This window comes from Oncorhynchus tshawytscha, linkage group LG16 (assembly GCF_018296145.1).
Source record: "Oncorhynchus tshawytscha isolate Ot180627B linkage group LG16, Otsh_v2.0, whole genome shotgun sequence".
NCBI classification, from domain to species: domain Eukaryota; kingdom Metazoa; phylum Chordata; class Actinopteri; order Salmoniformes; family Salmonidae; genus Oncorhynchus; species Oncorhynchus tshawytscha.
Window position 1 is genome coordinate 23421934 of NC_056444.1, and position 14000 is coordinate 23435933.

Here is a 14000-nt window from a genome sequence, read left to right on the forward strand (position 1 = left end):
CACTTTGATTTCCTCAATTCCTATAGAACCAGATGATTTGGAATAGTAAGATAATGTTACGTGCTCAGACCAGCTATTAGTGAACATTGTAATTGGCCGTGGAACAGTGTAATACATGTGCTGTAACTCACTAGGTGGCAGTATGTCAGTTTGCTCTATGAATGGAAGAATGAACAAATTCATGAATTAGAGAATTAGAGAATATATTTCAGGAATGACAAAATATGTTTCAATAGAATAATTTGTGTTTCATTTAATATTATTGAATATATTGTACTATTATACTAATATTATTAGTACTGGCAATAGTATAAAATTAACATAAAATCATTAACATTTTTTTGTTCTGTTTTTCTTGGAATGGCTACAATCGATCACTCACACACACACACACACACACACACACACACACACACACACACACACACACACACACACACACACACACACACACACACACACACACACACACACACACACACACACACACACACACACACACACACACAGCCAGGCACGCAAGTGGCTATTGGTTTTGGAGAGAGGACAGAGCCATGGCTCACAGAGAGGCCAGGTTATTCTGGTTGTGTGAGGAGGGAGTGGAGAGGCATGCTAATGATGCCAACCGTCCCTGGGCAAACACACCTTTGCCATTTACTGTGTGTGTTTGTGTTGGCCTATCCCTATGTGTGTGTATAGTTATATTTACAGCTCAACATGATCATTTCATATTGATGCATACTCATTTTGCCTAATAATCACAATTCCTGAACCAAAGAGGATTCGTATTCAGATTATGTTCTACTCTGCCCCTGAGCAGGACGTAATAGCATACACCTCTAACCAACCTCCCTATAACACCTCACATAGCTAGACTAAGTACACACTTGCCATGTGTACCATAAATTAGTACTTCTTTGTCCAGCTGCAAATGTCCTTCCACCCAACGTGACACCACTCTGTGGTCAGTGTAAGTGAAGGAAATGGGTCAGGCCGAAAGGACAGGATAATCACCTGGGCTGCTGTACAGTCCTCTGCTCTGATACTTTACTCAAGTACATATGGTAAAGTAGTTATTACAGTACATTCCTAGATATTCCAGCTGAGTACAGTCACTTCCAGCCACCTGGTAGTGAGGTTATTCTCCTCTCCTCTCCTTATCTTTCTGTTGTTGTAATGATGGATGGATGAGAATGATGAGGATGTTCTTATTTTCCCTTTGAGTGGTGAACATAGGGTGAATGTTTCTCCCTCCCTCCCTCCCTCCCTCCCTCCCTCCCTCCCTCCCTCCCTCCCTCCCTCCCTCCCCCTCCCTCCCTCCCTCCCTCCCTCCCTCCCTCCCTCCCTCCCTCCCTCCCCCCTTCTCTCTCCCTCTCCCCCCCTCTCTCTGGGCATGTTCTAGCATGGCATCTTTCCATCCTGATGGTTGTTCATTCAGATTTATCACCTCCTCTCTGTGACTCTTTTTCCAAGGGTCCCGCAGGGCGGGCTGGTCTGGCAGGAGCCGACGGTTTACCAGGTCCTCCTGGTACCATGCTGATGCTGCCAGTAAGTACCAGACCTGACATACAATCCAACAAACACTAATATCTACCAGTATTTAAATGTATTGGCAACTGTAAAGCACTTTACGACAACTGCTGATGTAAAAAGGTCAAAAATAAATGAATTGTTTGATTGTCTTGCTTGATCATGATCCATATGTTGTCTTTCTTGGTCCATATCCTTGATTGATATTTAGATGTTTGTTGTTCACACGCAGCACGATTGTGATTTGTCTTTTGTAAGGCCTGTGTTTCTCTGTGTGACAGTTCCGTTTTGGAGGGGACGGAGAGAAGGGACCCGTGGTGTCTGCTCAGGAGGCCCAAGCCCAGGCCATCCTCTCCCAGGCTAGAGTGAGTACACCAGGGCCGTAATTGGCCAAAGAGGGCCGAATGCCATGGCTGCAGCAGGCCGAAGGGGGCCAAACCAGGCCAAACAGTACACCAGGGCTGAAGTGGGCCAAAGGAGGCCAAGCGGCTCCAGTGTAGCCTTTGAGGGGGTAAAACTGGCGCAGCTATCTCTCTTGAAATTAAAACATTTTTTTATTAAAAAGAGAACCTCATTGGCATTTCAGCTATCTTGCTCGTTATAAGTGTGGGTCTTCTCACAGCTGTGGTTCATGGTAAGGGGGGAGTGGAGTGGTGGGGGGCCCTGAGAGAGGTGCTGAGCAGGCTACAGGCAGGACCACAGCCTGTTTGGACAGATGCAGGAGGCATTTAAAAATACTACAGGAGTTCATGACCCACGGGTGGGCCATCCCAACAGACCAACAGGTGACTGAGGAAAGAGAGAGAGAGAAGGAAAGGATTGGGTCTTGTACAAGTGTAGGCTATTGCGTCATCATGTTTCACCTACGGTAAACCCCTGACACCACAGAGGAAGAGTAGTAGTGGGCTATAAGAGAGTGTTTGAGTTAGGATGTCTATGGGGTGCTGTGGCATATGTAGGGTGTCTCGTTCTGACTGGTGATTTGTCATCCCTTCCCTTCTCCACCCCCCTCCACCCTCCCGCCATCTACCCCACAGCTCGCCATGAGAGGTCCCTCAGGTCCAATGGGTCTCACAGGAAGATCCGGTCCAGTGGTAATTTTCAGTTCTTCCACCCGTCATAACACACACGGCCAAACACGTCCCTCTTGCTAATTCTTTCCACCTCATGTAAGGAATGGTGAACACAGGTCATCGACTGCCCTGTCAGAAACCTACAAAGGATTAATTCACAATTCACCGCTATTTTTCATCCTTCCTATGAGCTATTAACCAGCTATATAGGTCCCTGAGTGGAGATGAAACATGAACCAGATTAGAGGGTTGAAGCTTCTTTTTATAATTCTAGTGCATTTCCCTTTGTGTTCATTTGATAGGTCTACCTTAGGTTTTCCCCTTTAAAACCACAAAGTTCATGATAGTTCTTAAAACGTGGCTGTAATTATTAAATCACTAGTTGGGAATGTTTCAGTCGTGAAGACCGGTAAGGTGCTTCAAAAGTTCTACCTAGCCCTGCAATAGAACCCCACCATTTTAGACTTAAGTATATGCCCCAAAAATACTCAATTCAGATATATATATATATATATATTTATTTTTTTGTCATACACATTCATCTCTGTTGAATAATACATGTTTGGTGCTGACTAGATAGCTGACACATGGAGATGTTCAAGATGAAACCTGATTAAAGATACTCACACATTTAGTCATCCTATCTAAATCCTTTTAAAAACAGATGAAGATGAAGAGTTATTACTTTGCCTGGAATATAATTCTATACAATGGTTTTGTAACATTGTTTTGATAAACTTTTCCTTTTTTCTTCAATACATGTCAATGAATCTGTTCAAACAACAAAAGAGGCATCAACTAACAGCTAAATGTCGCCATCTGCTGTTTCTTTGTGTGAAATACATATTCACCTTACTGGCTGTGTGGAGTTATGATCAAGCCATAAGACTGACTTAAGGTTTGTGTCCGTGTTTCTCACTGGTCCATCTCTATCTCAGGGTGTTCCTGGTTCTGCTGGACTTAAAGGTGATAGTGGAGATCCTGGTCCTCAGGTGAGAGGTTAAATATATACCTCTAGACTACCCATACCTCACTACAGTTACCCATACCTCACTACAGTTACCCATACCTCACATCAGTTACCAATACCTCACTACAGCTACCCAAACCTCACTACAGTTACCCAAACCTCACTACAGTTACCATTACCTCACTCCAGTTACCAGTACCTCACTACAGTTACTAATACCTCAATACAGTTACCCATACCTCACTACAGTTACCAATACCTCAATACAGTTACTAATACCTCACTACAGTTACCCATACCTCACTACAGTTACCAATACCTCAATACAGTTACCTATACCTCACTACAGTTACCAATACCTCATTACAATTACCTATACCTTACATCAGTTACCAATACCTCATTACAGCTACCCAAACCTCACTACAGTTACCCAAACCTCACTACAGTTACCATTACCTCACTACAGTTACCAGTACCTCACTACAGTTACCAGTACCTCTCTACATTTACCAATACCTCACTACAGTTACCAGTACCTCTCTACATTTACCAATACCTCACTAAAGTTACCAGTACCTCACTACATTTACCAATACCTCACTACAGTTACCAGTACCTCTCTACATTTACCAATACCTCACTACAGTTACCAGTACCTCTCTACATTTACCAATACCTCACTACAGTTACCAGTACCTCTCTACATTTACCAATACCTCACTACAGTTACCAGTACCTCTCTACATTTACCAATACCTCACTACAGTTACCAGTACCTCTCTACATTTACCAATACCTCACTACAGTTACCAGTACCTCTCTACATTTACCAGTACCTCTCTACATTTACGAATACCTCACTACATCACTTGTTATTCACAGGGCCCCAGGGGAGTCCAAGGGTCTGCAGGACAAATAGGCAAATCTGGCAAGAGGGTAAGTGAACTGAGTGACCCTCATCTAGCGCTTGTGTGTGTGTGTGTGTGTGTGTGTGTGTGTGCGCCGTGTGAGATCTGAGAGGTATATCCTAATGAATCAAAAACAGATGTCTGATATGTGCTAAAATCCAGTTAAAATGACCAAAAAAGACAACCTGGCAGTGGACACATAATTGTCTGTAGCTGTATTTCCAGGTAGATGTCATGGCCTGATTGGTCTTGATGCTACCATGTTCAGCCTTTCTCTTTCTCTCTCTCTCTCTCTCTCTTGTAGGGTCGTGGCGGAGCCGATGGGGCCCGAGGAATGCCTGGAGAGTCAGGCTCTAAGGTACACGAGGACCTCTGTCTACTAGTCACTTTTCCCTAGTCACTTGTCTCTGTCAAGTGTGACTGCTGTTTTGATCACAATACTGTGTTGTAAACCTATGCAGGATGATGTCTGTGTCGTCTTGGGACTCGGTGGTCATTGTCACATTGTTTCTTCACAGGGTGACAGAGGCTTTGATGGCCTTCCCGGTCTGCCTGGTGAGAAGGGACACAGGGTGAGTATAGTAACGTCACCACAAAGTCACAAGCTCCTGCATGTTCACCTCTTCCTTAATGGGAATACAGATGTAGGATCTTGATTTGATCACTCTGGTACAGGACAACTAAGACTGTGTTTGAGGTTTAAAAAGGCTTTTGAAGTTTGACATTTTCCGAAAAAATGTTTCACCCCCTACAAAAATGTCCATGAATTATAATCCACATAACAATGAAAATGTCTTTTTGCTGCAGGATTATTTTCCTGCTGTAGCAAACTGGCTTTAAATGAAGATCCTACATCTGTACCTTAGGCAGTTGAGAGCCTGCACACTATCTCAGGGAAATGACCCATGAAGCAGACATCAAATGATCAGGATCTCCCGAATTCTCTCCCTCTACAAAACAGTATAGGACTTTCAGTACCTATACTGGTTCACTTTGATTGAGGGTCTGATTTGAAGTCACCTTCGCTCTTCAACCCGTCCACCCGCTTGAACAAATAGTGAAAGAGAGAGAATATGGGTCGTGGTATGGCCAACGACACAGTATGTTCCAAAAACACGGGTCTTTTACGTCTAGTATTATCACTCATTCCAGAGGATCTGATGTAAATTACAGTGAGATTTAGTACAGCAGGTGATCAAGGGGATACATACTGGTTGACTATCATTGAACAATAGACTAGTGTTGGTCTGAGAAACAAATGGCCTTGGACGTTTATAGGCTTATGGGTAAAAACACTGTTGCCCTATTTGATAAAACCAAATTGGCTTAAAACAAAATGCCAACGCTATTAGACTCTGAACAGGGGATTTTGGAAATACCAGGGGTTTTTGGAAGTTATAAAACGTCTTTGACATTTTTGGCGATGTTAGCTTGTGGGTGTTATTACTGAATAATCTGTCTTGAGTTTTTGTGTGTGCGATATTGTACAATCAGCTAAGTCCTTCATTCAGGAAATGAAATGCTGAATGATATATATTTATTGTATTATTGTAGAGCTAATCTGAATGGCTTTGAAGTGGTCATTTAAAAATCACTAAATAAAGTTAGCATTATTTAGACTTAGAGTCGGACCAATAGCTTGGACACATTGATCCTCTTATATCGATCTCTTCCATAGAGTTACTCACCAGACACATAGCCAGGCAGCATGTTGAAGATCTCGGTCATGCTACAATGATACACGTGCATATACAGAACTCCCAGTGCCAGTCCTGTTCTGTACTGTCTGCTTGAAGGGCACTTAGAAGAGGCAAGCCACACAAGTCCCCCACCAGGCTAAATAGGAGCTTGGGCTGCAGAGAGGTAGAGAAACAGAGAGAAAGGACAGAGACGAAGACAGATATTAGGAGGCCTCAGATATTTCCAGCCTGGGCGTGCGGTTCCTAATCCTGGCCTGGGTAACATCAAGGTAACAACAGAGTCAGTCAGCCAGTCAGCCAGCCAGCCAGCACAGCCAGCCAGTCTGAAGTAAATAAGAGGTTGTGAGCGGCTTCAAGTCTACAGCTGGCCTGGCCCAATCCTCTTTTATAATAATAATAGCACACATCTCTCTCTCTCTCTCTCTCTCTCTCTCTCTCTCTCTCTCTCTCTCGCTCTCTCTCTCTCTTTCTCCCCCTCTATACCCCCCTCTCTCCCATAGGGGGAGACAGGACCACTGGGACCACCTGGAGCCCCTGGAGAGGATGGACAGAGAGTGAGTATCCTCTCCCCCTTCATCATCCTCCCACTCCTCTTCTTCATTTACATCCCTCCGTCCTTACTATGTAAACTAACTGTTTTTCCTCTCTGTGCAGGGCGAGGATGGAGAGATCGGGCCAAGGGGATTGGCTGGAGAGAGTGTAAGAAAGCATCCACTGAATTGCTATTAGGTTTGATAAATAGGACCCTACAGTGTAACAACGATATTGGAGTAATACAAGTATTCAACCACCCTGTTATGACCTACTATGTCGTCTGGTTGACAGCTCGACTACTTCTGTATCAGTTATTTCATGTATGAATCATATTAGTCCGTTAGGGTGCAGTGTTTCTTAATGGGGCATTTGTTCCACAGATGACTTAAACATTGTTTTCTGAGTCAGTAGAGAAAGCGAGCCATCCCACCCCCTCATTTTTTCTGATGGGGGGGGGGGATCTGGTCTACTTATTGGGTGCCCCAGACTGAGACGTCTCAAACGCAAATGTTATCTGGTCTAGGCGGGGTGGAACTAGTGAGGCAAGTGGAGAAGGGACAATAGGTAGACCATAGGCAGCGGGACTCTATCTCACTGGAGCATTCCAGATACAGTATCATGAAGGAACTGTGAGCTCACGGGGGAAAGCAGGCTCAGGTGAAAGAGGGAATGCCCCCAGACAGGAACATTGAATATTTTTTTACAAGGGTAAATGGCTTGAGTGAACTGATTTCATTTATTCACCATCTTTGTGTGATCCTGAAACTATTTTATTTTCTCTCTCTCTCTCTCTCTCTCTCTCTCTGTCTCTAGGGTCCTAGAGGTCTGCTTGGGCCCCGCGGTCCACCCGGTCCCACTGGACAGCCTGTAAGTAGTACTTAACACATACTTTCCTATGATAGAGTTATCACTGTGGTAACTCCTATATATCACAACACTGAATAAGAAGTTCCTACTCATCTGAATGTTTGTGTTCCCACAGGGTGTAGCTGGAGTGGACGGGCCACACGGTCCCAAAGGAAACATGGTATGAACACTCATAACGCTATCTCACACAGATGCTAAACTAAAACACCCACTGATGGAACCAGAAGTGGTTTATATAGTGTTTGTATAAGCCTGACCAATACGTTATTTGTCACCAGAGAGGAGTGTAGTCTACTACAGTGTGTCAGTGTTTAGATAGGTTGTTTGGGCTAGGTTCTAACGCTATTTTAACCTTCCAAATGACTGCCTGCTGGGGCCTCTCCCTGAGGCACATCGGAGTAGGGTGATATTGCCCCTAAGCACTGATCTAGGTCAGTTTTGCAAGCTAACCTTCTAATGGCTAATGCTACAGCAATCCTACAGTTCAAATCAAATCAAATCAAATCAAATCAAATTTATTTATATAGCCCTTCGTACATCAGCTGATATCTCAAAGTGCTGTACAGAAACCCAGCCTAAAACCCCAAACAGCAAGCAATGCAGGTGTAGAAGCACGGTGGCTAGGAAAAACTCCCTAGAAAGGCCAAAACCTAGGAAGAAACCTAGAGAGGAACCAGGCTATGTGGGGTGGCCAGTCCTCTTCTGGCTGTGCCGGGTGGAGATTATAACAGAACATGGCCAAGATGTTCAAATGTTCATAAATGACCAGCATGGTCGAATAATAATAAGGCAGAACAGTTGAAACTGGAGCAGCAGCACAGTCAGGTGGAAGTTGAAACTGGAGCAGCAGCATGGCCAGGTGGACTGGGGACAGCAAGGAGTCATCATGTCAGGTAGTCCTGGGGCATGGTCCTAGGGCTCAGGTCAGTTGAAACTGGAACAGCAGCATGGCCAGGTGGACTGGGGACAGCAAGTTCAGAGTAGCAACCAACTGCACGTTAGTTGTTTGTTTGTTCCAGAAATATCCATTTCTTCAGTGTATACAACAGTTCAACTATGTCTCTACTATTTAAACCAGATGCACTTTGTGGCTTCGGCTGATGTAAACCGAGCTTTATAAATCAATTTGATTGATTGATTGATTTTTCTTCGGTCCCAAACGTATTGAGAGTAGACCCGCAAATATCTCCTCAAACGTCTCCATCTTCTTAGTAAAATATACAAATATACTTCAAATCAAATTGTTTTTTGTCACACGCACCGAATACAACAGGTGTAGACCTTAAGTGTTAAATAAAAATGTAGAAGCAAGAAATAAAAATAAAAGTAACAAATAATTTAAGAGCAGCAGTAAAATAACAGTATATGGCGAGGCCATATACAAGGTGTACAGATACAGAGTCAATGTGCGTGGGCACCGGTTCCTTCACATAAGGACTGCTGTGCCCTGCTCTGCTCTTAGCTCATTGTCATGTTAGATTGATCGTATCTGTCTGTCTTTGTTTAGGGACCTCAAGGAGAACCAGGACCTCCGGGTCAGCAGGGGATCCCAGGGACACAAGTGAGTATCCCAGATATTACAGACATTACATACATTACAGACATTACAGACATTACAGACATGATAATATCACAGACATTACAGACATTACAGACATTACAGACATGATAATATCCCAGACATTACAGACATTACAGACATTACAGACATGATAATATCACAGACATTACAGACATTACAGACATTACAGACATGATAATATCCCAGACATTACAGCCATTACAGATATTACAGACATTACAGACATTACAGACATTACAGACATGATAATATCCCAGACATTACAGACATTACAGACATTACAGACATGATAATATCCCAGACATTACAGAAATTACAGACATGATAATATCCCAGACATTACAGACATTACAGACATTACAGACATGATAATATCACAGACATTACAGACATTACAGACATTACAGACATGATAATATCCCAGACATTACAGCCATTACAGATATTACAGACATTACAGACATTACAGACATTACAGACATGATAATATCCCAGACATTACAGACATTACAGACATTACAGACATGATAATATCCCAGACATTACAGACATTACAGACATGATAATATCCCAGACATTACAGACATTACAGACATTACAGACATGATAATATCCCAGACATTACAGACATTACAGACATGATAATATCCCAGACATTACAGACATTACAGACATTACAGACATGATAATATCACAGACATTACAGACATTACAGACATTACAGACATGATAATATCCCAGACATTACAGACATTACAGACATTACAGACATGATAATATCCCAGACATTACAGACATTACAGACATTACAGACATGATAATATCCCAGACATTACAGACATTACAGACATTACAGACATGATAATATCCCAGACATTACAGACATTACAGACATGATAATATCCCAGACATTACAGACATTACAGACATTACAGACATGATAATATCCCAGACATTACAGACATTACAGACATGATAATATCCCAGACATTACAGACATTACAGACATTACAGACATGATAATATCACAGACATTACAGACATTACAGACATTACAGACATGATAATATCACAGACATTACAGACATTACAGACATTACAGACATGATAATATCCCAGACATTACAGACATTACAGACATTACAGACATGATAATATCCCAGACATTACAGACATTACAGACATTACAGACATGATAATATCCCAGACATTACAGACATTACAGATATTACAGACATTACAGACATGATAATATCCCAGACATTACAGACATTACAGATATTACAGACATTACAGACATGATAATATCCCAGACATTACAGACATGATAATATCCCAGATATTACAGACATTACAGACATGATAATATCCCAGACATTACAGACATGATAATATCACAGACATCACAGACATTACAGACATTACAGACATTACAGACATGATAATATCACAGACATTACAGACATTACAGACATTACAGACATGATAATATCCCAGACATTACAGACATTACAGGTATTACAGACATTACAGACATGATAATATCACAGACATCACAGACATTACAGACATGATAATATCCCAGACATTACAGACATTACAGACATGATAATATCCCAGACATTACAGACATGATAATATCACCGACATCACAGACATTACAGACATTACAGACATTACAGACATGATAATATCACAGACATTACAGACATTACAGACATTACAGACATGATAATATCACAGACATTACAGACATTACAGACATTACAGACATGATAATATCCCAGACATTACAGACATGATAATATCCCAGACATTACAGATATTACAGACATTACAGACATGATAATATCACAGACATCACAGACATTACAGACATTACAGACATTACAGACATGATAATATCCCAGACATTACAGACATTACAGACATTACAGACATGATAATATCACAGACATTACAGACATTACAGACATTACAGACATGATAATATCCCAGACATTACAGACATTACAGATATTACAGACATTACAGACATGATAATATCCCAGCTATTACAGACACTACAGACATGATAGTATCCCAGACATTACAGACATGAATATATCCCAGACATTAAAGACATGATAGGATCCCAGACATTAAAGACATGATAGGATCCCAGACATTACAGACATTACAGACATGATAGTATCCCAGATATTACAGACATTACAGACATGATAGTATCCCAGACATTAAAGACATGATAGGATCCCAGACATTACAGACATTACAGACATGATAGTATACCAGATATTACAGACATTACAGACATGATAGTATACCAGATATTACAGACATTACAGACATGATAGTATCCCAGACATTACAGACATGATAGTATCCCAGACATTACAGACATTACAGACATGATAGTATCCCAGATACTACAGACATTACAGACGTGATAGTATCCCAGACATTACAGACATGATAGTATCCCAGACATTACAGGCATTACAGACATTACAGACATGATTATATCCCAGACATTACAGACATTACAGACATTACAGACATGATAATATCCCAGACATTACAGACATTACAGACATTACAGACATGATTATATCCCAGACATTACAGACATGATAATATCCCAGACATTACAGACATGATAATATCCCAGACATTACAGACATGATTATATCCCAGACATTACAGACATGATTATATCCCAGACATTACAGACATGATTATATCCCAGACATTACAGACATGATTATATCCCAGACATTACAGACATGATTATATCCCAGACATTACAGACATGATTATATCCCAGACATTACAGACATGATTATATCCCAGACATTACAGACATGATTATATCCCAGACATTACAGACATGATTATATCCCAGACATTACAGACATGATTATATCCCAGACATTACAGACATGATTATATCCCAGACATTACAGACATGATTATATCCCAGACATTACAGACATGATTATATCCCAGACATTACAGACATGATTATATCCCAGACATTACAGACATGATTATATCCCAGACATTACAGACATGATAATATCCCAGACATGACAGACATTACATACATGATTATATCCCAGACATGACAGACATGATAATATCCCAGACATGACAGACATTACAGACATGATAATATCCCAGACATGACAGACATGATAATATCCCAGACATGACAGACATTACAGACATGATAATATCCCAGACATTACAGACATGATAGTATCCCAGACATTACAGACATGATAGTATCCCAGACATGACAGACATTACAGACATGATAATATCCCAGACATGACAGACATTACAGACATGATAATATCCCAGACATTACAGACATGATAATATCCCAGACATTACAGACATGATAATATCCCAGACATGACAGACATTACAGACATGTTTATATCCCAGACATTACAGACATGATAATATCCCAGACATTACAGACATGATAGTATCCCAGACATGACAGACATGATAATATCCCAGACATTACAGACATGATAATATCCCAGACATTACAGACATGATAATATCCCAGACATGACAGACATTACAGACATGATTATATCCCAGACATTACAGACATGATAATATCCCAGACATTACAGACATGATAGTATCCCAGACATGACAGACATTACAGACATGATAGTATCCCAGACATGCCAGACATTACAGACATGATAGTATCCCAGACATGACAGACATTACAGACATGATAGTATCCCAGATATTACAGACATTACAGACACGATAGTATCCCAGATATTACAGACATTACAGACATGATAGTATCCCAGACATGACAGACATTACAGACATGAATATATCCCAGATATGACAGACATTACAGACATGATAGTATCCCAGACATGACAGACATTACAGACATGATAGTATCCCAGACATGACAGACATTACAGACATGAATATATCCCAGATATGACAGACATTACAGACATGATAGTATCCCGGACATGACAGACATCATAGACAGTAACACAGACATTGTCACATTCAATATCACAGACATCACAGACCAAACATACAATAGTGTCACAGACATGACAGACATCCTAGACAGTAACACAGACATTGTCATATTCAATATCACAGACATCACAGACCATACATACAATAGTGTCACAGACATTACAGACAATAGTGTCACAGACATTAAATGACAATATCACGGTCTTCACAGACCAAATATATGCATATAAACGTACATGTTCAAATGGGTTGATGTTGCTATTGACTCTCAGTACCCACATTAATCATTCGTTTTTATATGTGTGTGTAATGTATAAAAAATGGTTGGATTTTTTTGTTAGATAATATTCTCACTGTAATGGGGTATTATATCAGGAGCTTACGGAAATATACTGCTCTCTGATGATTATTTACATCACATTTTGGGATTAGTTGAATTCTGCCTCTATCCTCTTCTGCTTCCCCCCTCTCCTCCTCCCTTCCTCTACCCATCCCCACTTCCTCTCCCCCTCTCTTTCCCTGGAGGTAAAGAGAGCACACACAGAGAGATTTTCTTGGAATATTTTCCTGGGTTTTCTGGGGGGTTGAGGGAAGCTGTGAAAGCATCTCATTCATGTCTGTGGAATGCCTGCAGAGAGAGACACACCTGTAGGAGCAAGCTCCCCGAGCTGCTGCACAGCCTCAGATTACTCTCTCTGCCACACACAAACACACACACACACACACACACATTCACACTCACGTGGGCACAAATACACACACACACGTGCACGCACACGCTCAAGAATGAATACA

At 41.2% G+C, this 14000-nt stretch overlaps 1 protein-coding gene across 7 annotated transcripts in view; it reads left to right on the forward strand.

Annotated features, from left to right (window-relative positions):
* The window catches only part of col11a1a (collagen, type XI, alpha 1a), a 92672-nt gene that overhangs the window by 38483 nt on the left and 40189 nt on the right, over positions 1-14000 (forward strand). For all 7 annotated transcript variants that reach the window (XM_042298995.1, XM_042298996.1, XM_042298997.1 and 4 more), the window contains 12 exons: positions 1474-1548; positions 1812-1895; positions 2568-2624; positions 3542-3595; positions 4459-4512; positions 4789-4842; positions 5003-5056; positions 6685-6738; positions 6839-6883; positions 7532-7585; positions 7701-7745; positions 9093-9146. In XM_042298995.1, the coding sequence (XP_042154929.1) occupies positions 1474-1548; positions 1812-1895; positions 2568-2624; positions 3542-3595; positions 4459-4512; positions 4789-4842; positions 5003-5056; positions 6685-6738; positions 6839-6883; positions 7532-7585; positions 7701-7745; positions 9093-9146 (684 nt within the window). The remainder of the gene's footprint in view (positions 1-1473; positions 1549-1811; positions 1896-2567; positions 2625-3541; positions 3596-4458; positions 4513-4788; positions 4843-5002; positions 5057-6684; positions 6739-6838; positions 6884-7531; positions 7586-7700; positions 7746-9092; positions 9147-14000) is intronic.